At 34.8% G+C, this 26422-nt stretch overlaps 3 protein-coding genes across 4 annotated transcripts; 2 read left to right on the top strand and 1 right to left on the bottom strand.

The window, feature by feature from the left end:
• Positions 1 to 35: 35 nt before the first annotated feature.
• On the bottom strand, positions 36 to 6686 carry LOC132186922 (AUGMIN subunit 7-like). The gene is made up of 9 exons (XM_059601041.1): positions 6478 to 6686; positions 6254 to 6339; positions 5882 to 5943; positions 4480 to 4571; positions 4144 to 4269; positions 3009 to 3099; positions 1602 to 1709; positions 1116 to 1214; positions 36 to 643 (listed from the first exon to the last, which is right to left on the bottom strand). The coding sequence occupies exons 1-9, from the start codon at positions 6609 to 6611 to the stop codon at positions 443 to 445; spliced, it is 999 nt and encodes a 332-aa protein (XP_059457024.1). The 5' UTR covers positions 6612 to 6686; the 3' UTR covers positions 36 to 442.
• Positions 6687 to 12129: 5443 nt separating this feature from the next.
• Positions 12130 to 13778, top strand: LOC132187575 (early nodulin-like protein 18). Its single transcript, XM_059601924.1, has 2 exons — positions 12130 to 12479; positions 13059 to 13778. The coding sequence occupies exons 1-2, from the start codon at positions 12272 to 12274 to the stop codon at positions 13499 to 13501; spliced, it is 651 nt and encodes a 216-aa protein (XP_059457907.1). The 5' UTR covers positions 12130 to 12271; the 3' UTR covers positions 13502 to 13778.
• A 587-nt stretch (positions 13779 to 14365) lies between these two features.
• Positions 14366 to 23746, top strand: LOC132187361 (calcium-dependent lipid-binding protein). Of its 2 annotated transcripts, none has more exons than XM_059601651.1 (12): positions 14366 to 14582; positions 14697 to 14837; positions 15363 to 15464; positions 15970 to 16020; positions 16970 to 17090; positions 18576 to 18697; positions 18830 to 18928; positions 20195 to 20275; positions 20567 to 20652; positions 20994 to 21219; positions 22634 to 22798; positions 23025 to 23746. In XM_059601651.1, exons 2-12 carry the CDS (start codon positions 14733 to 14735, stop codon positions 23400 to 23402), a joined length of 1536 nt encoding a protein of 511 aa, XP_059457634.1. In that variant the 5' UTR covers positions 14366 to 14582; positions 14697 to 14732; the 3' UTR covers positions 23403 to 23746. The 2 variants fall into 2 exon arrangements, with proteins under 2 accessions (XP_059457634.1, XP_059457635.1); XM_059601652.1 differs by having other exon boundaries at positions 14366 to 14611.
• The last annotated feature ends 2676 nt before the right edge of the window (positions 23747 to 26422 follow it).

Genomic DNA, 26422 nt, shown 5'->3' with positions numbered 1-26422 from the left:
TTGATTTTGGCCTCCACAAAAGCTCAAACATTACAAATGTAAACGGCTACGTTTTTGTATTTCTCAAGAAACTGAAGAAAAAACAATGGCACCGCGTTTTGGAGCCCACACAGCACACCACCCCTCTACCAGCTGGTTAGGGCTGGGGCTGGCTGAATAATAAATTCAAAACAAAATTGTTCAAATAAAATTAGTATGTCACCTTCATCTAATCGTTATTGGACCTAAAGCTAAAGCTACATATCATGACAAGCCTTTGTCAAAGAGAGAGAGTTGTGAGACAACCAAACTTCAAAAAGATTCACAGCTGTGAGCCTTCCTGATTTCAAAGATATATACGGCTGTCAAACAGCAAACATGGGGTGTTCTAGTGTATTTTCTCCATCTTTCACAGCATTAATCCTGCATGGCAGATTGCTTTGTTCAACGTGCCTCTTGTTGTTCATCGTAATTTCACCCCCTCACCCTGCTCGCGAGCAATGGAAGCTGAGAGAATTCCGAGGTCACGGTTTAAGAATGTCAGTGCCGACTCACACTCGGAGATTATTCTCGTGACGGAAGAAGGCTCGCCCGCAACAGTTTCACACGATCCAACAGCAAGAGCTGCATGGGAATCTCGAAGATTCCTCAAGTTCCCTAGGAACTACGATCAATGCAGAAAGGTCATCCAAATTAGTGGTCGTATCAGTTTCTTTAGAAGGACAAACAACTCTTTAAAACAGTCCATGACATAAAAAGCACAAGACTGCATATCTATGAATGTGTTGTAATTAGACCTGCATCTCAAAGAATTTGGATCTAAGATGTAATTTTGTGACAAAAATTTGCACTTGTATCCATGACTCCATGAAAAATAGAAAAAAGAAAAAACAGAATTATCCCTTTTTCTCAATCAGATGCCTTGTAAATTTTGAAATAATATAAATATTCATACAATATACAGCATCTTATGTTAGTAGTAATAAATTGCTATCAGTATCTTAACTGGGCCTGTGTCAGTCTAATATAAAAACTAAAAGGAACCTAATAGAGAGATGTTCACAATCACAACCAGATAAAAAGGAAAAGCATAAGATCAAAGATAAAACACGCCAATAATCTACAAAGAAATATACCTTCAAAAGCATCTTGTATGCCTCCAATAAGCGATTGGCAGCTGGGCCAAACCCATGGAGCTGTGGTACCTCCATCATGTGCGTCCAGGGACGAATTTCCTACAAAGAAAAGAAAAAATGAAATTCATAAACTGTGGAACAGTATGTGAGCGTAGAGCTACAAGCATAGCAAGAAAGTTCTACTGAAAGATTCCTGGGAATGAAAAATGAATGTCAAAAAATTTCACAGCGGTTGTAAAAAAATTCAACAGATTCTATCTTAGAACTTTTCAACTAAGGATAAGGCTGCAACAAATGGTAAAACTCCTTAGGCCAATCAAACCTTATATGTGAACGTGAAATTTATGAAAAAGCATTACAATTCATCAGGTGAAAGCATATAAAACATTCAGCAATTATATAGCATGATTCTTCAATTAGTTGGCACAAGTAAAAGGAAAAGTGAGATAACAAACATTCTAAAAGAAAAGGAAGAGCAGGCCAGACCTTGGTGTAAATCATATTAAATGATCTTGCAGTTTCTAGAAAAGATTCCAAATGTGCCCGCAATTGGGATTCCACCTCTGCATACTCCTCATTTGGGTTGTAAGCATGCTATATGCATAAAGGCAAAATAATGACCGCAGTGATACAAAAGGAAGAAAATAAAAAATACATTACTATAATGGACAAATTACCAGTGTACATAGGAGGAAAAAAAAAAAAAAAACAGTAAATTCAAAATTGGGAAGTACATCCCACAGAAAAAAGCGGACTAGATCAAATCAGAAAAATAAGTTGAAAACAAATGCGAAAATAATTCTTTACAGGGATAAAGGGGGAAAAACAGACATGCTTATTTATTTAATTTTTATTTCCTTCAAGTCAAGATCCAAACCTATAATGTACTGCAACCAAACCCTATCCATCTCCGACTTGTGCAAAGGCCCAAGGACAGACAATTGTTTTGTCCTTACAAAATAGTCTCAAGACTTTGAGCATAAATTTCATAACTACAGATAATAGTACTCAAAGTTTTTTCTTGTAAAAGTTACTAAAAGCACAAAAAGGAACACAATTCTAGTACATCAAAAACATACAAGAGAAATGACTGAAAGGAAAATATAACCAAAATACAAACCAAGTTCTGACATGACAGACAGCCAAAAAAAAAAATACAGAAATGAGACAAAGAGATGCTCCTTTCATCCTGAGACAGCAGCAACCTTGAAACAAATACTTCAATTGCATCACAGTGAGCTCTAGAAGTTTATATGCTACTTTGAAGGGGAATTCTCTACAACTTTACATTTTTAATATGACTAATTTGTGCCAAGAACAAAAAGAAAATATGGAAGGAATAAATTACGTCTACTTTCATCTAAACAAGAAAATGATGGAAACATTTCATAGATGTTCTTTGCTAAAATAGGAATCTGAGAAATGTAAGATCTGCAATACAGCCTTACCTCTTAAAAACTAATGGATGCCCATGCCAATAACAGGTGGGAGAAGAAGTTGACAAACTAAACTCAGTTATTATTGACACCTTCAAATGAGCCGACTTGATAGGTTCTTGATTTATTGAGGAACAAAAAATTGACTAGCAATTATTTTGAGTAACCGTGATATAAGAAGATGCATGAAATGTTAAAGAACCTTCACTACTAAAAGAAGCTATCAAGAAGTGGGCCAATAAGCAGAAAAGATTACACTAGGACTTGAATCAAAGACCTAACAAACAGAGACTCTATACCGTGTTGTATAACCACCAGTCCTAAACGGTTAACACAGAAATGACGATATCAAATATTTAACTCAGTGAAGCTGATAAAGCCACTTAGTAGAAACATGTTACAAGAAACTCAAAAAGTAATTGTGAAAGACTAGTCAGGGGCAAGGAGCAGGGATAACCTTTGATGCCAAATCGTCAACCTTCAGTTGAAGATTCAATAGTATCTTTGATTGCTCTGAAAGCTTCAACTCCAGCTCAGAAACATCTGGCCTGCAAACAAACTTCCACTAAAAAACTTTCCAAAGAAGAAAGAATTGACTGCAAATTAAGTTATCTATGGTGTGTAAAACAAATGTCACTTCATTTAAATAAATAAAGAATCGAAATTGTCATTTTTTACTAGTATCATTCATTTTGTGGAGCAGCTAAAAGCCTCAAATGGTGGAGCAAGATTCTTGTTGCCAACATAATAAATATAACAGATTGTATAAAACAACAAGAACAGCAAACATTTTGGTACTTCTAATAAATACTTATTAAAAAAATAAAAAATAAAAGGAAATGCTGGTTGCAGTTGGAGTAGCAAGAGCAGTATAAAACAACAAGAAAAGCAAACATTTTGGTACTTCTAATAAATACTTATTAAAAAAATAAAAAATAAAAGGAAATGCTGGTTGCAGTTGGAGTAGCAAGAGCAGTAGCAGCAACAACAATAACAAATAGTAGTGGTAATTCCCAAAAGAATCTCTCTCTTCCCCCACCCCCACCAAACAAAATATACTCTTTCTATACTTGTTATTTACTAAATGAACCAGGAGAACCCTAGTATACCTATTTCCTAAGTGAACCCAAGAGAACCCTAGTATACCATCAACATTTTCATGTTGGCCCATTCCATTTCTACAATGTTCCAAGTTTCAAATGGTACATCTGTAATAACAAATGTAACTATCATTGACATATTTGCGAATAGAATTCGTGATCAAATCTTTTATATATGCCAAGACAAACATTCCATCTAAAGCATGAAACAGTTTCATTACTTCCCCAAGTTCTGATGATACCTAACAACAACTCCGATTTGTTCCAAAATCATTTGATTATATTTCTTTATAACAGATAATACTGACTATGTGTACAGGAGCACTACATAAGAAACCAAAAGGACAGTTCCAAAACTGAGAGAATCTGGGGATTTCAAGGTTATCTAAAAAAGGGAAAGAAAATCTTAAAGTTCACTTAAGATGTTGTATACTTCCATAAGTAGTCTTTAGGGAAAAATTTGAAACACAAATGGGAAAAGAATATCCTTACAGTGGATATATTGATTGAATTTGAACATCTGCAGGGAACAACTTGCACTCCTCGGAGAATATTTGAGCTTGTTTTTCTGCAATAGAATCTATAAGTTGTATATCCTTGTTCACCTGCTCATCGATGCTGCACGAAATAGACACAAACCAAATTTCAGTTTCAAAAAACCTTGAGAAATTAGAAAACAAATAGTATGCATTTATTATTCAAGGGTGGGATTAATAAATCAAACACGTGATTGCTCTTCATCAAACATGAAAACTAAGTTGTCAACCAAATATAGAACTTAGAATCCTACTACCTCCATTACTTATCAAAAAAAAAGAATCCTACTACCTCCATTCTGGATTATCAGCATAGATGCTTGCCTCTACAAGATCAACAATAAGACGAAGCATTTCAGTGCGATCTTCATAGCTTCCTCGTCCCTGAAATAGTAGGACATTGCATTAGAAAAGTTGAGAAAATTCACATGATCGTGAGGCTTACTGCATTCTAATATAATGCAGAGTACATGATGTTCCATTAACATATGATCCACAGATTTTGATTTTTTTTTTTGTTTTAATAGTAGTCATAAATTCGTTGCAAAGCATAAAGGCGCAACCCAAGTACACACGAAGTATAAAAGAGAAACATTTAGCTACAAGCAGAAAAAAGATCTAAAAAATATTAACAGTACCACCACTCCTAGGCCCAACCATGAATCCTGAATAAAGACCCACATTTACTAAAGAATAAATCATTTTACTTAACACCTCCATAACAAATAACAAATAGAAATGGAAACAATGGGTCTTCCTGTCTCAGGCCAGGGGAACTACTAAAGAAACCCATAGGAGTGCCATTCACCAATACAGAAATGCACACCGAGGAGATACAAGATGCTATCCATTTGCACCATCTTTCTCCAAACCCACATCTTCTCAACAAATACGAGAAAATCCAAACTGACCTGGTCATAAGCCATTTCAATGTCCAACTAGCATAACATGAAGGCTTGGCTAGATGCAAAATGTGCCATGTCCATCAAATCTTTCAAATCATCTTTTATCTATCTTTTTTTTCTCTAATATAATCTATTCTAACTTCTATTACAAACTTAATTCCCCACGGTTATGCCAAGATATACATGTTCCACCTTTATTCTTTCCATGAAGGAGGTTACATCTTTTAGTACCCCTAGCATTTTTCGAAAAAGAAATACAAAAGTTTGTGAACTAGTTAGGTAACTCCAACCATAATATTGATTTCAATTTGATTTCCCTGAAATGTAAGTCAAATTTGGTTGTCTTCCTCTAGTAAAATTGGGCTGGCCTTGAACAATCTTGAGCCATTTTCAATCCACATTGTGGCATTCAATTTTTGAAAAACCTATTGCAATCCCTTGTCAAGACAATGTCCATATAAGACCGACAAGCCATCATAAACTGGGCCAATTCATCATTTATAGCAGTAAAAGTACCTAAATTAACAGGCCAACACTCTTACAAAGGTACTTAGAAAAGCAACAACTATATCGACGAATATTGTAATTGCAAGAGTACAATTGACAATAACTATCCCTTTGGATACAAATAATAATAATAATACCAAAAATAAGCATTCAACAAAAATAAGACAAGACTCATTTCCACAGATAAAACGCGTATGGAGTAAAATAGATAAAAGCCTACAGCATTAGCGAAACAATATTAACCAATATATTGATAAGTATAGGAGGAACTGAACAACTAACTTGGATGGCTTCTGTATCTATACTAGTTGTAAATCCCAGAAACTTTGCAATCTCCGCCAAATCTACGCAAAAAAGGAATTTGCATTAGCAATAATAGCAATAAATAAGATATGCTTAAATAGTCCTAGCCAAACAATTAAAGGGGCGCAAAGTCGGTACAAATGTCACAAATTATGTAGAATGATATGAAATTTGACCAGGTATTAAACAGCAAGAGAAACACCACATGCTTTCAGAATATAGAGAACTTTAGCTAAGATGGCAGATCGATACAAGGCTGCTTGGAAAAATTATTAATTACAAAACTTTTGGTTCATACCAGTCTGCCAAAGTATGTAAATCAATGGAACGATAATGAATGAGAAGGCTTACATTGGATGCGAGAAGTCTCTTCGTCACGAACCATGGCATCCCCTTGCTGACTTTGTTGCGAGAATGGTGATTTATCACCCAATAGTCTGCAACAAACCAATTTAAATCGAACTCTCTTAAAAAACCCAAGGATCGGGATCATTTTGAATTGGATGATTTGGAAGAAAGAAGTAAAACAAATCGGGAAAAGATAGATCTAAAAGAAAAAGGGAAATTGTGGGGACCGGAAGAAGAGCCACTCGAGAAGGGCGTAGCGCTCCATGCCAGCAAAGAGGAGAGACTGCGCAGGAGCATTGGCTCTCGAGTAATTCAGCGTCGCCAGTTTCTTCTGTATTTCTTCCATTTGCCTCGTCGCCATTTCCTCTCGCTCCCGACACCTTCCGGAGGAGTAAAGCAGAATCTAGGGTGTGCTCACCGCTCAGTGCACTGGAATGTTAAAATTCGAACCACGTTGTTTGAGGGCAGTTTGGGAGTGCGATTTCAATAAGTGCGATTTTAAAAATTGCGTTTTTAAAATTGTACAGGCGTTTAGTAAAACATACTAAAAATTACTTTTTTTTATTAATTGAGTGTTTAGATAACATTAGCATATAATTACGGTTTCATGACCAAATTACCAATGAGGATGAACAAGACAAAGAGGATGAAGAAAAAAAAAAGGGTTTTAATGTATTTTAGGTGGATATTCTTAGTATTTTTTTCATTCCCGTTCTAAAAAATGTAACTATTGCGCCAAATATCTTTTTAATAGAAATCGTGATTTTGTTTTAAATTCGCACTTTTTCAAATAAGCACCCTCTAATCAGCTTATGAAAATCGTAGATTTTTTTGCGATTTTAAAATTTGCGTTTTTAAAATCACAATCCCAAACACCCTAAAGTTGCGATTTGGTTTAAAATCGCAGATTATTTTTTAAAAAACGCACTCCCAAACGCACCCTGAGTCAGGAATGTCGTTTACACGATTCTATTCGCATCAACAAATTCGTTCAAGCCAGCCGCTATGCAGGTCATTCCGATCCAACTGATTTATAGGTCGTACCAACTTGACAATGTAAATTGTATAATGTCTCAAAGCGCAAAACAGCACATATTAAAATGACAATTTATAAAATTTTTAGAAAAAATAATAATAATAAGTAAATTGATCCTTATGGTTCAGCATTTGATAAAAAAAATTTTATATACGTTCGCTGCGAACGGGGTGTAAACGAGCCGAGCTTTGGCGAGCTTGACTTGTTCGGGCTCGGCTCGTTTACTTTGAAGCCAAGCTCGAGCTCGACATCGACACGAACCTAGAAATGTTGCTCGAGCTCTGCTCGATAGGGTTAGAACCCTGTTCGAGCTCGAGCTCAAGCTCGATTAATTTTGGGATGTATATGTACATGCTTTTGGCAAAAATGATTCAATCCTAGAATTCAATATTATGTGAAAGACCAACACCCATCTGTTTAATAAGACGAAGATACTTTTTCTGCTCTAATTTCATCAAACACAAACCATAATTCAGTAAAAAACAGAAACCCCAATGGCTATCTATCCAAAAATATTTACACATTTTTCTGGGCAACCAAACAAACACATCAAACGGCAAAACCCCAAACCACCCAACACCCAAGAAGAAACGGAGAATAAAAAAAAAAACCCAAAAAGAAAAGAAAAACCCACAAATCTTATCACCTCATCCGCCTCCGATCCGCGGCGTACTACGAGAGTGAAACGACCTCTGAGACCGGCGTGGACAGCGAGGTTGGCAGCGGCAAGTTCCTGGAAACCAGGCACGAGCCGTTCAGCTTCAGCCAGGTGTCAAGGTGTGTAGTTGCTGCGGTGGTGGTGGTGGTTGCTGTTGGGGGCACTGGGGGAGTGGTGGGAGCGGCAACAGAGATAGGAGGCGAGGAGGATGGTGGAGACTGTGAGAGGAGAGTCGAAGGAGAGTCGAGAGAACGGAGAGATCAGAGATGATAGATTTAAGGGTTCTCTAATTTGCAACCGTTGGATTTGGAAAAATAATTAAATTTTAAATATTAACGGTTTGATTCGTTTTACCAAAAGCTTATCCCATGTGGTTGTCTCTAGTTAGATCTCGTGTGGTTGTTCAATATAATCCATTGATAATATATACATTTTCAACATTTAATATTACTCGTCAAATCAGATTAAACAAGGCAAGCTTACGGTGTCTCTGTTACACCATATACATACTTCTTAGTAAATGCTTGATAGTTGTCATCCATTAATATCATCCAACGGCTATTAGATCATCAAAACATTTTGGACGGCGAGAAACAGACAAAGCGCACGCATTATGGAATTAAGGCTGGAATATATTCACCTGGAATTAATCTTCTGTGTGCGTCTAATAGTGAGACCGGTTCCATGCAAGCAGAGTAGATGATCTAGATCGTTTATTAGGATCTTGACTTTCTTATTCAATTTAGGACGTCAGATTAATGAGCTTATTATGTCATGTGGAGCACCATATAATTCTTTCAAATTGGTTTACACTTATATACCATAGATTAAATTCAACCGCCAAGATTAAATTCAATTAAATTGGATAGCTATGATTAAATTCAATAAAAAAATTCAAAATTTAGGAATTAGGAATAAAAATTGTGTTATGTAGTATTATTTAGGGTCAGTTTGTTATTTCAATTTCAATAATTACGATTTTAAAAATTGTATTTTTTTTCAATCGCGTTTTTTTTTTCCTTATTGTATATTAAGTATTTTTTAAATCACAACATAAAACGCTTTATGTCACACACTCACACACACTAATCACTATTATCATATTACATATACTATTATTTTGTTAATATGTTAAAATGTTAATGCTTAACACGAGTCAAGTATATAATGTTAATATTAATATATATTGTATCTTATATGTAAACATTTATATACTTATATAGTTATACGATTGTATCATTATCTAATTTATATGGGTAATAGCTTAATAGGTCAATGTTAATTGTTATAACTTATATACTTATATTATATGTTCTCATTATCACGATTCATGATATATGATTTAAATTTAAATTGTTAAGTTTTTACTTGCCGTAAATTGTGATTATAATGTATAAATTATAAGAAACACATTAGTTACTTAATTATTAATCATTTAATCTAACAATAATACTCAAACTCTAAGTAATAAATTCATAATGATCTAATGGTCATACACTCATACTTAAATTTTATGATCATATTATTTCATAATTAATATTAATATTATCTTAGATCTAAGATCATGTGATATATCATATATGTTTTATAAGAATAAAATATATAATTATAATGTATTGATTAAATAACACAATAACTTATGCATATATACCATATGATTATATAATGTTTAATGATTATGTGATATACCGTATACGATTCCAATTTCCAAAGTATAAACTATCTAATTATAATATTTGTATTAAATGACACAATAACTTGTACGGTTGTACTATATGATTATATCATATGATAAAATGATTAAATGATAATATCATATATTTCTTATTATTTACTATATATATATATATATGTGTGTGTGTGTGTGTGTTTGTATTAATATATACATATATATAATATATATACATACATGCGCATAAATAACAAAAACAAAGGTATATTTTCCCTTCCCCAATTTCCTTTATTTGATTAGAAAAAATAAAAAATGAAAACAAAAACAAAAAATAAATGTATATAATATATTTGTTATTATTGAGTAAATAAGTAATGTTGACTATATATTGTTATTTGTTACTTAATAAAAAAATATACGAGCCGAGCCTAATAAGTGAGGCAAGCCTTATACGAGCTTGTTCACGAGTTTAACCAAGTCGAGTCGAGCTTGCTTCATTTAATATTCGAACCAAGATTTGTGTTCATGAAACGCTTCATTTAATATTCAAGTCGAGCATGAGTCGAGCCAGAACTTGCTTACGATTCGCTTCGCTCACTTAACAGTCCTACGTTCCCACAATGACAAAATGGTGAACGAGATTTAAAGTAGTAACATCTGTTTCATAAAACATGGTTTTCAAGCTTACATCCAAGAAGTGATTTAAACTAGTAACCTAGCTAATATGTCACTCAAGAAGAGTACTTACCTTCAACTATGAAAGAAGTTTTTTTTAATGCCCCTCCAATAATTATATGGGTTAATAACATTTTTAGTATCTAGGTTTGCAGTTATTTTTTCTCACTTAGGTTTTCAAAACAGTCACAAATGGTACATGACCTACGGGAAAAGACCAACTTGACACATTCGTTAGGTTCCGTCATACACTGTCACACGTGTCATCATATAAAAATGCCATGTGTCATAAAAATTAAAAATAATTTTTAAAATAATAATAATAAGGAAACTAAACCTTAAAAAAAAAAAAAAACCATGAATTTTTCAATTTTTTTTTTTAGGTTTAGTTTTTTTTTTTAATAATTATTTTAATTATTTTTTAAGACACATGGCATTTCTTTATGATGATACATGGCATTCCGTTAATTTGGACTACCAGAACCTAAAAGAGGTATCAAGTTGATATTTTCCATAGGTCATGTACCAATTTTGACTATTTTAAAAACCTAGGTAAAAAAAAAATAAAAAATTACAAATTCGGTACTAAAAAACTTATTAACCCTAATTTATATATTACATTTCCTCCCTTCACCTTCTCCACCGGCCATTCAAGCCGAGCTCACTTGCCTAATTTTGCTCGCTTCGCACTGAATCTTTTCTCATCCGAGTTGACATTCATTTTGGATATTTTGCCACACATTTTGGATATTTTGACATTCATTTTACATTCATATTTAATGTTGTTCGCACCGAATCCGATTCCATTAAAATAAATATATTTGATTGTCCAAACTGAATCTTTTACTTTGAAATTGAAAGGGTGATTTTTAAAATATAATATTATATTGAAAAAAATATAAAAAGGCAATTCAAACTAACAGTTGTTTGCGATAGAATTACATAATGTTCAAAAAGTACTACTAAAATGTATCAAAAATGCTACATTTGTTTTAATAATCTTATAATACCTTTATTCTTTTAAAAATTAAAATAAAAAATAAAAAATAAACTAAACTATTTATTAAAAAAAAAAAATTTAGTCGATGGATATGCATTTTTTTTTTCCTATTTCTCTTTTTTCTAAAAAAACTTAATTTTTTAATAACATTTTGTATTTTAGTTTTTAAAAGAATAAGGGTATTATAGGAATTAAAAAATAAATTGGCCTTTTTTGACACACTTTAATAGTTTGATAACTACTTTATCACATTTTGAACATTGTGAAGCTCTTTAAAAAACGATTGTTAGTTTGGAGGATTTTTTTTAATATTTTTTTCCTCTTTTATATTCTTTATATGGGGCCTTTGTTCTATATTTTGTTTTTAATCCTCAATTATTACCAAATAATTCAGAAGGACGGCTTGATTTAACCCCCACAGAAACTCAAACAAATTACAAAGGTAAACGGCTACGTTTTTGTATTTCTCAAGAAACTGAAGAAAAAACAATGGCGCCGCGTTTTGGAGCCCACACAGCACACCACCCCTCTACCAGCTGGTTATGGCTGGCTGAAAAATAAATTCAAAACAAAATTATTCAAATAAAAATTTATTAATAAATTAATATATCACCTTCATTTTTTTTTTCATGAGCAAAAGAGTAGTCTGGAAGAACAATTGTAACTATTTTACCTGAATGTGACCATAGTAGCACCTATCTAATGAAAGCCGAGGAACTTAGACGATAAAAATCGCAAACACTCCTTCAAGTTCAACTGGACCGTAGAAACAACTCCGCACGACATCAATGAAAACTAAAAACTAAAATGACTATAATACTATGAAGATTCTCCCTTGCAGATATTAGAACGAATATCTAACCAATTAAAAACCAGACAAAACCAGACTAAGTTAACAACCCCCTCTTTGGAATCAAACCAAAAGTCATCAGATCGAGGGGACCGGGCACCAACACAACCCAGCGGCATTGGCGACGGCGATGGCGACTATGGCGAATCTGACGGCCATGATTGCGCTCCTGATCTCCGCCGCTGCTGCAGCGTCAACCGCTCCTCCTGCCACCGCTTACACCAACCACACAGTGGGCGGCGCCGCCGGGTGGCTATTCGATGCTAACACCAACACTTCCGCCACCAATTACTCCGTCTGGGCCGTTAACCAGACCTTCAATCTCGGAGACTATCTCAGTAAGCTCACTACTTCAGCTCACACGCTTTCTTTTTCTTTTTCTCTTTAGATTTGGGAATGAGGCACCCAGTTTAGATCAAGTATGTCTGTGATTGATGAGAAAATGTAGGAAAATGATTCAGCACTCTAAAACTGAGGTCGATTGAGATGATGACCTAAGTTTTTGATTTATATTTTCAGTTTTTTTTTTTTTATCAGGTTGAAATTGATGATAAGTCATAAACTTCATTTTCATTCAATGATTCAATTGAAGACGATATCTTTTTTCAAATCCCGATTTTAGTAATACTTGCATAGTTGGATCAGATCAATTCGTTCGAATCATGAGGAACCAAATGTCGGATCACTTCTCATTTTCTTGAAAAATCTAAATTTTGCGGAATGACCAAATGAGGTTTCTTTCGTTTCACTTTCTGAGCACCCAAACAACAACATCAGAAACAATTACTATCCCCACACCAGCTCCAACATAGATTCTTTTCTTTCCTAACCAATATACGTTTTCAAAAACAATTAATAAATTTCTTGATTTCTTTTTTTGTTTTTGTTTTTGTTTTTTTTTTTTAAATTTTGTGTAGTTTTCAATACGAATTCGAACTCGACGGTGATCCAGACCTACAACGACACCACCTACTCGAGCTGCTCCTTTGACGACGCTCAGGACAACGACACGTCCCAGTACAACGGGGGCGACCAGCAGTTCGGGATGGCGTTGACCATAGCGGTTCCGTTGACCATCGAGGGCATCAACTACTACTTCTCCGATGCCGACGACAGTGTCCAGTGCCAGCGTGGCATGGCCTTCGAGATCCAAGTTAACCATGGCCTCGGCTTACCGCCCAGCCTCAACCAGCCGCCTCCGCCGCCCTACATCGAGCCTCCTGGACCCGGCTCCGCTCAGTCTCCGCCTACCTCCGTCACTCCGTCGCAGGGGAACGGTGGCTTCAGGGCCGCCGCTAGCATGCGCGGCGTCTTCTCCGTTCTTCTTCACCTATTGCCGTTTTCCATTCTAATAGTCTAGTTGGGGCCATTGGGGATAATAATGGTGGAATTTTTCTTGTTGTTAAATGTTACTTTGGTAATTTCATTACACGTGGCGGTGGGTTAGTTTTGGGATGTGTTTGGGTATGGGCGTAAGGTGAACATTACATTCCTTTGTTCTTGGATTATACTGGGCAGGGTTGATTAGACTTGTCTTTCTGGTCTCTCGTTAATCAGTTGACCAAACACATGACATTCACAGATATCCTGTTGTCTTTTTTGGAAATTTGATACCGTTGGAATTGGCTTCCGTGGAATCTACTGCTGGAATTGCCTTGAGTTGAAGCAAGTTGCTTTTGTTGAGCATATAAATAAAAATGGAAGTTAATCACTTATTTTTAAGCAAAATTAACCACGATTTTATCAAACCAGACACTTTAGAAACGCTAAATCAAATGGATACCAAAAATCTTGATGAGCTTTGGTGTTGTAGATGTGTTAGAGTTACTAAAAAAAAAATTAATTAATTGGAGATGTATTAGAAATCACTACAGCTTATGGTTTAGATAAGATGGCGTTACACATGTAATTTATTTTTTTACAGTGAGAGCGTTATGGTTGGAATTAATAGCAGTTAAGTATCCTGTGCAAATTAAATAAGTAAATAAATAAAATTAACTACAATGGCCGTATTTAATTTACTTGTAAAAAAAAAAAGAAAAGAAAAGTTTCATGGGTTAGAGAAGGAAAGGGACAAGGCAAAAATGGTAGCTTCTTATGTATTTATTTATTTTTTCCCATTAGATATTTTTCCAACACACGGAAAGCGGCAACTGGCAGATTCATCAGTTTTTAATCCAAAAGGTCTCTGTCTTGCCGTGGCCTACCGGTCGTTTCGTTTCGTTTCGTTTATCTCAAGACTATGCGATTTTAGAGCCAGAAACAAAAAAAGAAACCGACACTTTAAACACAGAGAGAGAGAGAGAGAGAGAGAGACAACTCACAGAGACAAGCGATTAGCTCTAGAGCGAGAGAGTCAAACCTGTATCACAATTAATACAGGGGTTTCATTTATCTCTGTCTGTCTCTCTATACACTAGCTTACTTTCGTCGATTACTCTGTAAGCCTGTGTGTGTGTGTGTGTTGGAGGTTAGTGATTTGTGTGTGTGTGTGTGTGTGTGTTTTTTTTTTTCTTTGGGGGTTTTGAAATTGTTGGTGATTTAATTGTTTATAGGGGAATTGTTTGTTTGTTGGAGTCTGGAAAAGCGAAATGGGGCTGATTTCGGGGGTTTTCATGGGGATGGTGTTCGGGATTGCATTGATGGCCGGATGGAAGCACATGATGCGGTACCGAAGCACCAAGCGAGTTGCTAAGGTATGCCAATTACCAGAATTCGGAGTATCCTAAGCTTGATTTTGTTCGAAATTGCTGGCAAATTCCATTCATTGTCTTGAATTGTTGATTTCGGTTTTCTTTTCCTTAATTTTAGTTTTGGGAGATTGTAGTGACTGATGGGTTAGCGATTTGTGGCTTACATTGCAAAATTTAGCTTGAAATGATCATTTTGTGATGCTTAAATTAGAACGAAATATGGGAATCCGTGATACTTTTGTCCACCATAGCTTTTTGGGTGTACTTGCATAGAAATACGCACAAGAGGGCAATTCTTTTTGTTGACTTCATGTTGACCGTAGCCCCAAAAAGGCTTGGTTCTGAGAGCCAGTTAATTAACTACTTGGACCCTTCTCCTCATCTGGGGTCCTTCTTGCTTGCTGATACTAGTGGGTTTCTTTTCAGCAGCTTTACCTTTGCTGAAATTTCATAGATTGGCTTTAACCTCTTGGATGGATCGCTTTTACTTGGTTTAGTAACATTCAGTATGATTCGTTTCTTTTGTAGGCTGTTGACATAAAACTCCTTGGATCCCTTAATCGAGATGATTTGAGGAAGATCTGTGGTGATAATTTTCCGGAATGGATATCTTTCCCTGTCTTTGAACAGGTTGGTTCCTTTTTCAATTTTTTTTTTGGTCCCTATCATTATATTAATTGATTATGTGATAAGGTTTTAAACAAATTTTCCTGACTTTTATGCGCAGAAGTTGCTTCAGTTTTATAAATTATGAATTTTTTTTTTTTTGGTTGAACAGAAAGGGTACAAGAAATCGTTTGATTTTTCTTTTTATTGGCATGTGTTTTTAAGCATTTAGGATTTCAGAAACATGATCAGTTCTACAATTTTATGTTTTTTGAAAACTCAACTTAAATCCTTATACTATAAAAAATGGAGCATGACTCAGAGGTTCCTTTGATCATTGAACAAGCTTTTGTCTTTCGCTTTACCAAACCTGTAGCAGCTGAGTTAAGCTCTTCTACATCTGATATTGCAGCTGTGAGGTTTGAAACTAACCTTGCTAGGCAATGTTCCATAAAAGCGTGGTTTGATGTTAAGCATGTATTTTATGGTATTGGTTTACTTTATGGTATACTTTGGTTGACATTTTCAGGTGAAATGGCTGAACAAACAACTAAGCAAATTGTGGCCATATGTTGCAGATGTAAGCATTTTTTTCACTTGCTTTCCTTGTCAGATACAATGCAAATTGTTGTATACCAAATTGTATATGACAAATACCAGAATTTTGCCAAAGTGGATTATGATACATGATGAAATTTTCTCATGCTGGTTATGATAAGTCTTGAATTTTGTTTAAGCTTGGTGGTGTAGCATATCCTTTGGATTAAATGGGACCTTATAGAAATATTTTTGAGAAACCTTTTTTATGACATTCACAAAATTTGAATATGCTCGTAGAAGAGCAAATTTTAAAAGTCCAAGTCTATTTTTTTTTCTAGATGTAAAAGTGAAAGGGAAATACAAATCTTGTAGACAAAAGTTGAAGTTATTACTAAATGGTCACCTCATGGTGTTTCATTTGGAGCCGCTGGACCATCAATAGACGAAATAATTTTTGTAACTAGAAAACTCTTTAGGGGGTGATGTAAGATAAAAGAAAATAGAACTTATGTGAGCCTTGTGCAATTTTTTTTATGTGATCTCACTATGCAAGATAGATTTTCTGTGATCGCTTATTGAATTTGAAGGACTTTTTCTTTAAAGCGATTGTAGTATGTAATTTTCCATTGTACTTTTCTATTCATGTGTAAGGCTATTTGCATGTATTACCTGCACACACATGAGAAAATATCAGTTATAGACCCAGATTGTAGTATGTACATGTCCATTGTACTCGTTTATTCATTTGCAAGGCTATTTCCATTTATTACTGCACACATATGAGAAAATATCAGTTATAGACCCTAGAACCAAGTTCGGTTATCCTAATTATTTAGGCATTGTATATGCATGTGTGAGTGTTTGTCAAAGAGATGAATACAACCGGGAAGGAATACAGAAAGAAGAAAATTGAGCAATTTTCCTGGATTTGTATACCCAGTTTATTTCTGAAATATTTAACTCAACGTTGTTGGATTTGTTATTGTCAGGCAGCAGAAATGGTGATTAAAGAATCTGTTGAACCACTTCTGGAAGAATACCGACCAGCTGGAATTACTTCATTGAAGTTCAGCAAATTGTCTCTTGGTAACGTGGCACCCAAAATTGAAGGTGTGAATCATTGATTAATCTTTGAATCTCTCTCTCTCTCTCACTAGTGTGTATATATATATGTGTGTGTTTGTGTCAATATTGGATCGACTGACAATAATTTTATGGCATGGAGATAGACATTTCTAATTGATCTTTACGGCATTTCCTTAACAGTATAATCCACGCAAGAAGTTTTTAGAATTTGTATGGAAGTAGGTCACACCAGTCTTTTTAAGTTTTACAATGTTGTTATAAGTAGCATGTTTGCTTGCCCCAACATTCAGTTGAATGAAAATTTCTTCTTATTAGCTAATCAATCTTTAAGGTAGGTATTTGTCATTTCACTAACTCAAATGTAGAAAATCCTCTTTTTGTTGGTCTTTTGCTGGCCACCTCTCTTGTTGTCCATTACACATTCTTATCTACGCTTAAACTATATGGTGGAGAAAAAATAAATTAGGGGAAATTGCACTTAACACCACCCCACCCCCCCCCGGCGGCAGGAAGTGACATTTGCGCTCCTGAATTGTTGCCACTTCTGACGAGTAAAAGCCCCTTTTGTGAAATTACAAAAATACCCTGTGTTACAAATTTACTTAAATACCTTCAATAGTAACAAACAAACAAAGCAAATCAAAAGTGATTAGCCACCCCTAAGGAGTGGCTGAATCTCCCTTGGCTACCCCCAAAAAGTGCTTGGGGATGGATTGGCTGATCCCCCATGTGATTTGGGGTGGCTGAGACATTTGAGGTGGCCGATCCACCCTTTGTGAGGGTCATTCAACGATCCTAAATCTCTGTTTCTTTTGTAGTTTAAAGTGTTTTTTTGTTAGTTTGTAAGTTTTTTTTATATTTTTTTACTTGAGAATCACTTACCTTATTTCAGGTAAAATGAGCACATGCGTGTCTCACGTGCTCATTTTTCAGCCAAATTTAACGCACTCAGCTAATAGAAGTGTTTTTTTACCAAGGATTGGTAGTTGAAGGGGACTATTCATTGTGAGTGGTGTTCAGGGGGCAAAATGTAATGGTTGGGGGTGGGTCGTTAACCACTCTGAATCTCTTCCCTCTTCTTCTCCTTTTTTTTTTTTTTTTTTTTTGTTGTTAGTTTTTTATTTATTTTTATTTTTTATTTTTTATTTATTTTTGTATTTTTTTACTTGAAGTTCACTTTCGTTATTCAAGTCTCATGTGCTCATTTTTAGTCAAATTTAATGCGCTTGGCTAATAGAAGTATTTTTTTGCCAACGATTGGTAGTTGAAGGGGGTTATCTATTATGAGTGGTAGTGCAGGGGGCAAAACCAATCAATTTGTTATCAAGTTGCTCCATGTTTCCTATATATTTCTTGTTCTCTCTTAATTATGTGATGTAATTTTAATACTTTTATTATTGTCCATATCACCATGAAAAGTCATTCCTTCGCTCACTGTTTTTTTTTTGTCAATATTTATACATTTTGTTTACGCATGGTGTGCCTGCATAAATACTTAACTTGATGCAGGCATTCGTGTTCAAAGTCTTAAGAAAGGTCAAATCACAATGGATATTGATTTGCGGTGGGGTGGTGATCCAAGCATCATTTTAGCTGTTGAAGCTGCACTTGTTGCTTCAATACCTATTCAGGTTGATGCATCAACAACTTGGAACGATATCATCTATATTGAATATTGTTTTATGTTAATTTCTCTTCCTAGTAAATCAAGTTATGGTGCAAGACTATTGAACTAAGTACTATTATGATACCATCTGCCACAGTTGAAGGATCTTCAAGTTTTCACTGTTGTTCGGGTTATCTTCCAACTCGCTGAAGAGATACCTTGTATTTCTGCTGTTGTTGTTGCCCTGCTTTCCGAGGTACTTAGTGAAGTTTTTGATCTGCTTGCAAATATATAAGTTTTTGTTAAATTGTTCATAAGTGCTTTACACCAAAATCTGGTTAGTGCGTAATATGTTGGTCAAATGATACCAGTGTTGAACATGATATGGGTACCAATACGTTTATCTTATCTGACAAGAACTATTGCTAATGTATTTTGTAGAATGCAGATAACATTCATATTAAAAATAATAAATGTTTCTGTAGTATACATATTATGATGTTACCAAGGGACAATATAAATAGCTTTATTATGTAAGAGTGACTTAAGTTTGATAATAGAAATTGGAAATAGAGATAGCGGTTACTATTTTTTTTTTGTGGCAATTTTGTACCACTTGCTTCTTATTATGATGATGCTTTGAAGACATACATATATTTATCAATGTATATGTATGCAATATCACTGGTTTCTTTTCTTTTCCCACAATTATGGCAAAGCAATTTTTTTGAACTTCAAGTCAGCCCCAACAATAAGTGCATGCTTTATGGACATGAAGTTATGAACTCATTTTCAGTCTGTAGCGAGTTGCCTTATTTGAGACATTGTTTATGAGGGTGATCACTAGTATTCATTCTGGACAAATAATCAAGTGTCCCGTTAGACTTAGAAAAACTTTGTGATCTCTTAACCTGTTTTAAGATCAACTAGTCTTGCAACGGTTTTTTTTTTTTTTGGGTTAAAATATCAAATTTTTTACAACCTAGCCAATCCAAGTGAAGGCATTTAAGCATAACTATTGATTGGGTTAATTTGCTGATTTTTTTGTCGGTGTACCATTTTGTGGTTTTTTGGGTGAGTAACTTTGAACTGCAGTTCTAGTTTTTGACCATTCTTTTGTCAACACAATACACCCATTGATATTGGGTTTATAGATTAACTGCACTCATTGATGTGAGGGTTGATAACTGTGAGGTGTTCTTCTCAAAGTAGTAATGGAAAAATAGGACACAGTTTTATGTGATTGTTTTCATTCAACCTTTCTAAGTATGCCATGGAGACAGAGTTAAGAAAACTTTTTAAAGTGCATAACTTAGCATCAAGTTTTTTTTCTTCCACACCTTTTTTCCTTGAGTGATTAAGCATCAAGTTGCTAATCATATGGTTGGGGATTTTGAGTGAGCTGACATCATAGTGAGATAGTTAGATTGACACATGGTGACATGGTAAGCATGGTTACCACTATTTTAATCAGTTACACATATTTTGGAATTCACTAATATTCTCATTTACATTTAATCAGCCAAAGCCTAGAATCGATTATACTCTGAAGGCTGTTGGTGGAAGCTTAACGGCCATCCCTGGACTTTCCGATATGATTGATGTAAGTTTTCTTCTTGTATCCAAATTATATGAAAAATGCTAGAGCATCTACTCTTGTCCTTTCTCCCATCCTTCTCCATCCTCCCTTTTTTCAAATCAACCGTTTGGATCTATTTTCACGTGGGTCCTACAAATCTAATGGTTGATTTTTGTTTTTTTAAAAAAGGTAAGGAGAATGATGGGAGAAGGCAAGAGTAGATGCTCTAACATTTCTCAAATTATATTTCATTTCTCTCGATTGATTTTGTTTTGTTGCTAAACTCATTATGCTGTTTACACTTATCTTTGGCAGGATACCGTGAATTCAATTGTCACAGATATGCTCCAGTGGCCCCATAGGATTGTTGTTCCAATTGGTGGTATACCTGTTGATACAAGGTAATTATGAGTCTCCATTTTTGTGGTCTTTGTTTTTTTTTTTCTAAGATAATTTGAGGAAAGGATCGGAGGATGAGACTAGTAAGCATAAGTCCCAAGCCCACCCTGAGACTCTTAGGGTACCTTATGCAGTTATGAATTTTTTTTTTCTTCCTCTCTTTTAGTTCCTGCCCTTATAAGTCTATTTTGAGATCTTCTGTAGATATATATCTTTCTCCTTTTCACTTGCATATGCTTGAACAGTCAGGTTTAAATTGTTCCTCAGATGTTCAGTTCATCACAAGAATGTCAAGTATCTCTTTTTTCAAGCTGTGTGACGTTTTCCTTTGTTTCTTATGTAGTGAATTAGAACTTAAACCTCAGGGACAGCTTACCTTGACGGTCGTGAAAGCAATTGATTTGAAGAACATGGAAATGATTGGAAAATCTGATCCTTATGTTGTTGTGTATATTCGGCCACTATTCAAGGTCAAAACAAAGGTTGTTGAAAACAATCTCAATCCTGTTTGGGATCAAAAATTCGAGATGATTGCAGAAGACAAGGAGACACAGTCTCTTGTACTCGAGGTTTTAATCCACTAACACCCTTTTTTTCACTTCTGCTATGCTCTTCTGCCAGATCTCTGATTCTCTGAATACATTGCTTCTGCAAGAATCTACAGTTTCTGGGATCGTAGGATTCATATTTGTAGTGCCTTAAGTGTTAGTTTATTTAGTGTTTGATTTTATCCCAAATTAAGTTGTGGGAAAGTCCGGAAAGAGTACAAATTTTCCGAAATTTTATGTTCCCCTTGTTAATTGAGTGATATTCACAAGTCACCTCTAGGAAAATAATACCTTCTCCCATTCTCTTCAGAAGATAACATAAATATTTTTATTTTGCCCTTATTTGATGTAAGGATATTTACAAACAATAACCAAGCAAATTAAGTCGTAGCCTTCAAAATATATGCCAAACAATGATATGTATAATCTTTATAGAAGAAAATAAAAGATATCCACAGATTAAAATTAAGGCCAGTGTTTACTTATTTACATTTTTTAAGATTTTAACCATGTAAATATTGTTAGAAAAAGTAGTAATATTTTGTAATGAGAAACATGTAAATTACAAAGTTTCAAATGAAGCTGTAAATCATATAATTCAGTATGGTTTAAATCATATAATTCAGTATGGTTTATTCCAAACTTGTCCTGTAGGCTAATAATATTTTTCTTCTTTTTAGATGTAGAGATATGGGATTTAATCCATAGAGGATATATATCTATAGCATTGAAGTTTATCCAAACCCCCCCGCGCAACACACACCAAAAAAAACACAGTGTTTGGCAGCTGATGCATAGTAGGAATGATGGTGGAAACTGTAGCAGAAATAAACAGAACAAGGGTAGGTTGAAAATTTGAATTGAGCTTCTGAACAGATTGTGGATATCTTATAATGACCAGGAAAGCATGAGATGGTTAAATAAAGTTTTAAGAAATGTTAGGAGAGATGTAAAAAACATGCAAATTGAATGCACTATAAAGTAGAATCTTTGAGCTCTGGATGTATGTTCTGGTCATATCTGATGGAAGTACTGTTTTTGCGCAATTGCACACACAAATGCATGCAGAGTCACAGTATATTTAGAGGTAGACATGGTTTATCCCTTACCATGTATATGTACAGTTTTAGATGTGCCTAAGCTGAATTGTCACAGATCCAAATATATGAAACTTTTAGTCATTTTCATGTGATGGTCAAGTCATTTTTAACTTATCAAGAGAAGATGGTCGAGTCATTTATCTCCATGTCTAGCTTAGTTGCGAATGTGTTCCTGCCCCCTTTTATCTTCTTTTTTTATTATTTTTTATTTTATTTTATTTTTTTATTCAAACGAGAGCTTTTCTCCTGTTATGTGATCCAAATTGCTCTCTGCCTTTACTCTGTAAGTCTTATATCTGTTACTAGAAGTAATGTTCATAAACTCTTCTAAACAGGTTTTTGATAAGGACATTGGGCAAGACAAGAGATTGGGAATAGTAAAGCTGCCTTTGATTCAGCTGGAAGCTGAAACCGAAAAAGAGTATAATTTGAGACTGCTACCATCACTTGACATGCTGAAAATTAAAGATAAGAAGGATAGGGGGAGTCTTATTATTAAGGTAGACATTTCTAATTAGAAATTATTATTTTATTATCTTTGTGACACAGATATTGTGTTAAATTTCTATTAATATTTGTCCCCTTCTGTATGTTAGGGGAGGCCTGGTATACAATGATATTATTCATTTAATTGTTGGCAATTGCCATTGATATGTATGCTATGCAGGAGGGATTGATTTTGTTTCAGTTATATTTATTAAGGGTATTGTTCTGTATGACTTTCAGGTCTTGTATCATGAATTTAACAAGGAAGAGCAGTTGATTGCTCTGGAACAAGAGAAGATGATCCTAGAACAAAGAAAGAAACTGAAACAAGAGGGAGTTATAGGGAGTACAATGGATGCACTTGATGGAGCAGCATCACTGGTTGGGTCTGGTGTTGGAATGGTGGGTACTGGTCTCGGTGCTGGAGTTGGGATTGTGGGAACTGGCGTTGGGGCCGGAGTTGGGATCGTTGGCAGTGGCCTTGGAGCTGTTGGCAGTGGACTGAGCAAAGCAGGAAAGTTCATGGGCAGAACCATTACAGGAGGCCACTCCAAGAAGAGTGGCTCTACGACTCCAGTAAATAGTGTTCAAGAAAATGGTGGTGCCAAGCCACTGTAGTCTTCCTGTAGAGTTGGTGCCTAAAACCCATTTTCTTCCCTTGTTTGTATGCATTAATGACTGGATAGAGTTGGCTTATTGTGTTGCAATTGTATCTTCTCCAATCCTGTTCTCTATGCTCCAGTGCGAAAATGATGGCATAAATGTTGGGTATTCTCTTGTTTTCAGCTAGCCTGCAGCCCTGTTTATGTTCTACCTTGCTTACCCGAATTCGTAATAAAAATTTGAAAATTGTACGCAATTCCCTCTACTTGTTCTACCTTGTAGTTCGTGTATGTTGTGTTGGGCCTCTGGTTTGCACAAGGGATTTTCGTTTGTCAAACCAAATAGCAGATATTTGCTCATGCTTGCTTATCTCATTTCCCCCTATTTTTTTTTTTTTTACCAGAAGTTTGAGGGATTAATTACAACTATTTAAAATTTGGAGAGAACCTTGCAATTTTAGTAGAAATTTGAAGAGGGTAAGTATAGCCTTCTCTTTTGCCCTTATAACGAGAGCCAAAAAAAAATCAATCAAAGAGACAGTTTTCCAAACACATACAACGTTTCTTTATTATCATTTCAAAACAGAGACAAAAAAATCAATCAAAGAGACAGTTTTCCAAACACATACAACGTGGTAACTGGTACGTATGATTAGACAATCCCGCGGGGAATATTTTCACGTTAGTGTGTGTGTGTGTGTGGGAGATGAGGGAAAGGGTGGGAGATAAATTGTTGAATTAATATATAATTAGGAATCAAAGCAATTAATAGTTTATTTATGATGAAAAATCGTCATCGCAGCGGCCTGGGAAATATCACTCTCACTCTCACGAGTCAGCCCCCGGACAAGCGTGGGTTCGTCTTTATTGTCTGAAAAAAGGTGGGACTCACATGATCTCACTCTCCTCCATTTTTTCCCTTTGTTTTATTCTCTGGCCCCTTCCTCTCCAAAGCTGCAATCCTACGTCTTCTTTATATTTCTTTTTTTGTTCTTTACAGGAAGATTCCTTCTACGAAGTTAACAAAAGTCAAAAGGCATCTCTCAATTACCATTACCCTTTTACAAAATGTCTTCGATTAAACATTTGTTTATCTCCTTGAAAAGGTTATTGGGTTTGAAGGTTTTTCCCTAATATGGTTTCTTGCTCCAGGGTTCTTCAACTTCAGTGTGGTAATATGTTTGAGCAGCCATGACAGCGAGTTGATAAGCAAGAACACTTTTGAGACAAAGTGGAATTGATCAAACTCAACAAATAACCGTTAACCATAATTGTCTTTTCACCCTACGTACTTATTTTTTCACATCTATTTCTTTATACTTATAGGCTACATTTTAAAATCACTATTAGATTAAAATTCAATAAAAATGTATCCAAAATCTAATAATAGTTTTAAAACCCATATATAGATGTGGAAAAATGTGAGTGTTTGTAGCATTACTCATGTTTAACAGTTGCCACCTAAAAACAATCTTGAGGTGGTTAGTCACCCTCAAAGAATCCAAACATAAGTGTGTAATTATCCTGAAAACAATTGATGGAGGTGATTTGAACGATTTTTGAGATAATTAGCCACCCTAAAGGGAGTCGATGGGGGTGGCCGCCAAAAAAAAAAAACAATTGATGAAGCTGATGGGTTGTCAACCATCCTAATTGGTTGATTTAAGGGTAGCCGACCACCCTCATTAGCTACTTTAGGATTTCGACCACCTTCATAGGGTGCTATTCATGAGTGGTTTAGCCACATATTTATTCTCACTTTTTAACACTAAGGTGGTGTTTTACTTACCATACATTACAAATAAATGGTCAAGATATGAGCTATTGTAGCCCTACAATAGTTAAGAGTATTGCAAGAAATCCTACTCCTTCATTTCATTGGAAAGACTAGGTTTTTTTTAAAAAAAACATGAATTGATCTAAGAATTAGTTAAGACTGTTATGTCAATATCATGGGATAAGTAAAAGAAAAATATAATTTTTATCATTATTTTTTTCAGAGTGAATTTGAGAAAATTTATCTTAGTATTCTTATGGAACTTTCATTCGTATTAGGGTTTTTTCTTCTTCTTTTTTTTTTTGTTTTTTTTAAAGCAAATGTGGGTCCTCTTCTTGAGTCCCAAAAAATTAGCCCTCAACAATATCTTAATTCGCTAATAACATTATTATTATTATTTTTTTTCAAACTAATCCTTGGAAAATGAAACCCTTCTTAAAATAATCCAAAATTGAAAAGTAAGACCTAACCAAATCAAAGTGTTATTATTATTATATTTGCTAAGCGACAAACAAAAACGCTTATTTAAAAAACCTGACATTAAACATACTGTTTTACTTTTAATATTGTCAAACAGCAATCTTACGTACGGCTGTGGCCCCACTCATTCACTTTGCAACCCCCAAAAGTCAGCCCTCCTCGTGTTGTGTTTCCGAGCTCCTCCTCATGCTTATTATCGTGGTGGTGGGTTTTTATTTATTTATTTAAATCTTATTTTTAATGAATTAGTTTTCTATAGAATCTAACCATTGAGTTAATTTATAAACCAAGTAAATTATAAGGGTTAATTTTAATTTATTTTTATAAGAATTTACAAATAATGTTTAATAGGATTAACTGTTCAGTCGAGAATCTTATGATTGTCTTTAAGAGGTAGTTTAATCAGTTAAAAATATGTCTAATGAAACGAAAATCATTAGTTTGAATCATTTTTTCTTCTCGTCCGGACATGTTAGCGAAAAAAAAAAAAAAAAAAACAAATAAATCGTACGTCCATATGATGACGGGGACAAAAAAAAAAAAAGGTTCTGTGAAAACTGAAAAAGGATTTGTTAATTGCTTTAGCAGCAGAAAGAAACAGAGTAGCTTTTAGAGGTCAAACAGCTTCCGATGACGTGTGCGCGATCGTAGCCGCGAATCTTAGAGACTGAATATTCGACAGGGAGGCAACACCACCTGGACTCGCACGCAAACGAATAAGGCGCGTCGGATTGTTGACTAGATCTCGACCCGTGGACCCCACCAACGTGGCCAAACAG

The sequence above is a fragment of the Corylus avellana genome, chromosome ca7 (genome assembly GCF_901000735.1).
Source record: "Corylus avellana chromosome ca7, CavTom2PMs-1.0".
In the NCBI taxonomy this organism is placed as follows: Eukaryota; Viridiplantae; Streptophyta; class Magnoliopsida; order Fagales; family Betulaceae; genus Corylus; species Corylus avellana.
The sequence above is the reverse complement of the archived record's forward strand: the minus strand, read 5'-3'. Positions and strand labels throughout refer to the sequence as shown.

Coding starts and splice junctions, on each gene's coding strand:
- LOC132187575 (XM_059601924.1), top strand. CDS start 12,272: ATGGCGACTATGGCGAATCTGACGGCCATGATTGCGCTCCTGATCTCC. Junction 12,480..13,058: donor CAATCTCGGAGACTATCTCA/GTAAGCTCACTA, acceptor AATTTTGTGTAG/TTTTCAATACGAATTCGAAC.
- LOC132187361 (XM_059601651.1), top strand. CDS start 14,733: ATGGGGCTGATTTCGGGGGTTTTCATGGGGATGGTGTTCGGGATTGCA. Junction 16,021..16,969: donor TGTGGCCATATGTTGCAGAT/GTAAGCATTTTT, acceptor TGTTATTGTCAG/GCAGCAGAAATGGTGATTAA. Junction 21,220..22,633: donor CACAGTCTCTTGTACTCGAG/GTTTTAATCCAC, acceptor TCTTCTAAACAG/GTTTTTGATAAGGACATTGG.
- LOC132186922 (XM_059601041.1), bottom strand. CDS start 6,611: ATGGCGACGAGGCAAATGGAAGAAATACAGAAGAAACTGGCGACGCTG. Junction 5,944..6,253: donor AGAGACTTCTCGCATCCAAT/GTAAGCCTTCTC, acceptor TTTTTTGCGTAG/ATTTGGCGGAGATTGCAAAG. Junction 4,572..5,881: donor TAGATACAGAAGCCATCCAA/GTTAGTTGTTCA, acceptor CTACTATTTCAG/GGACGAGGAAGCTATGAAGA.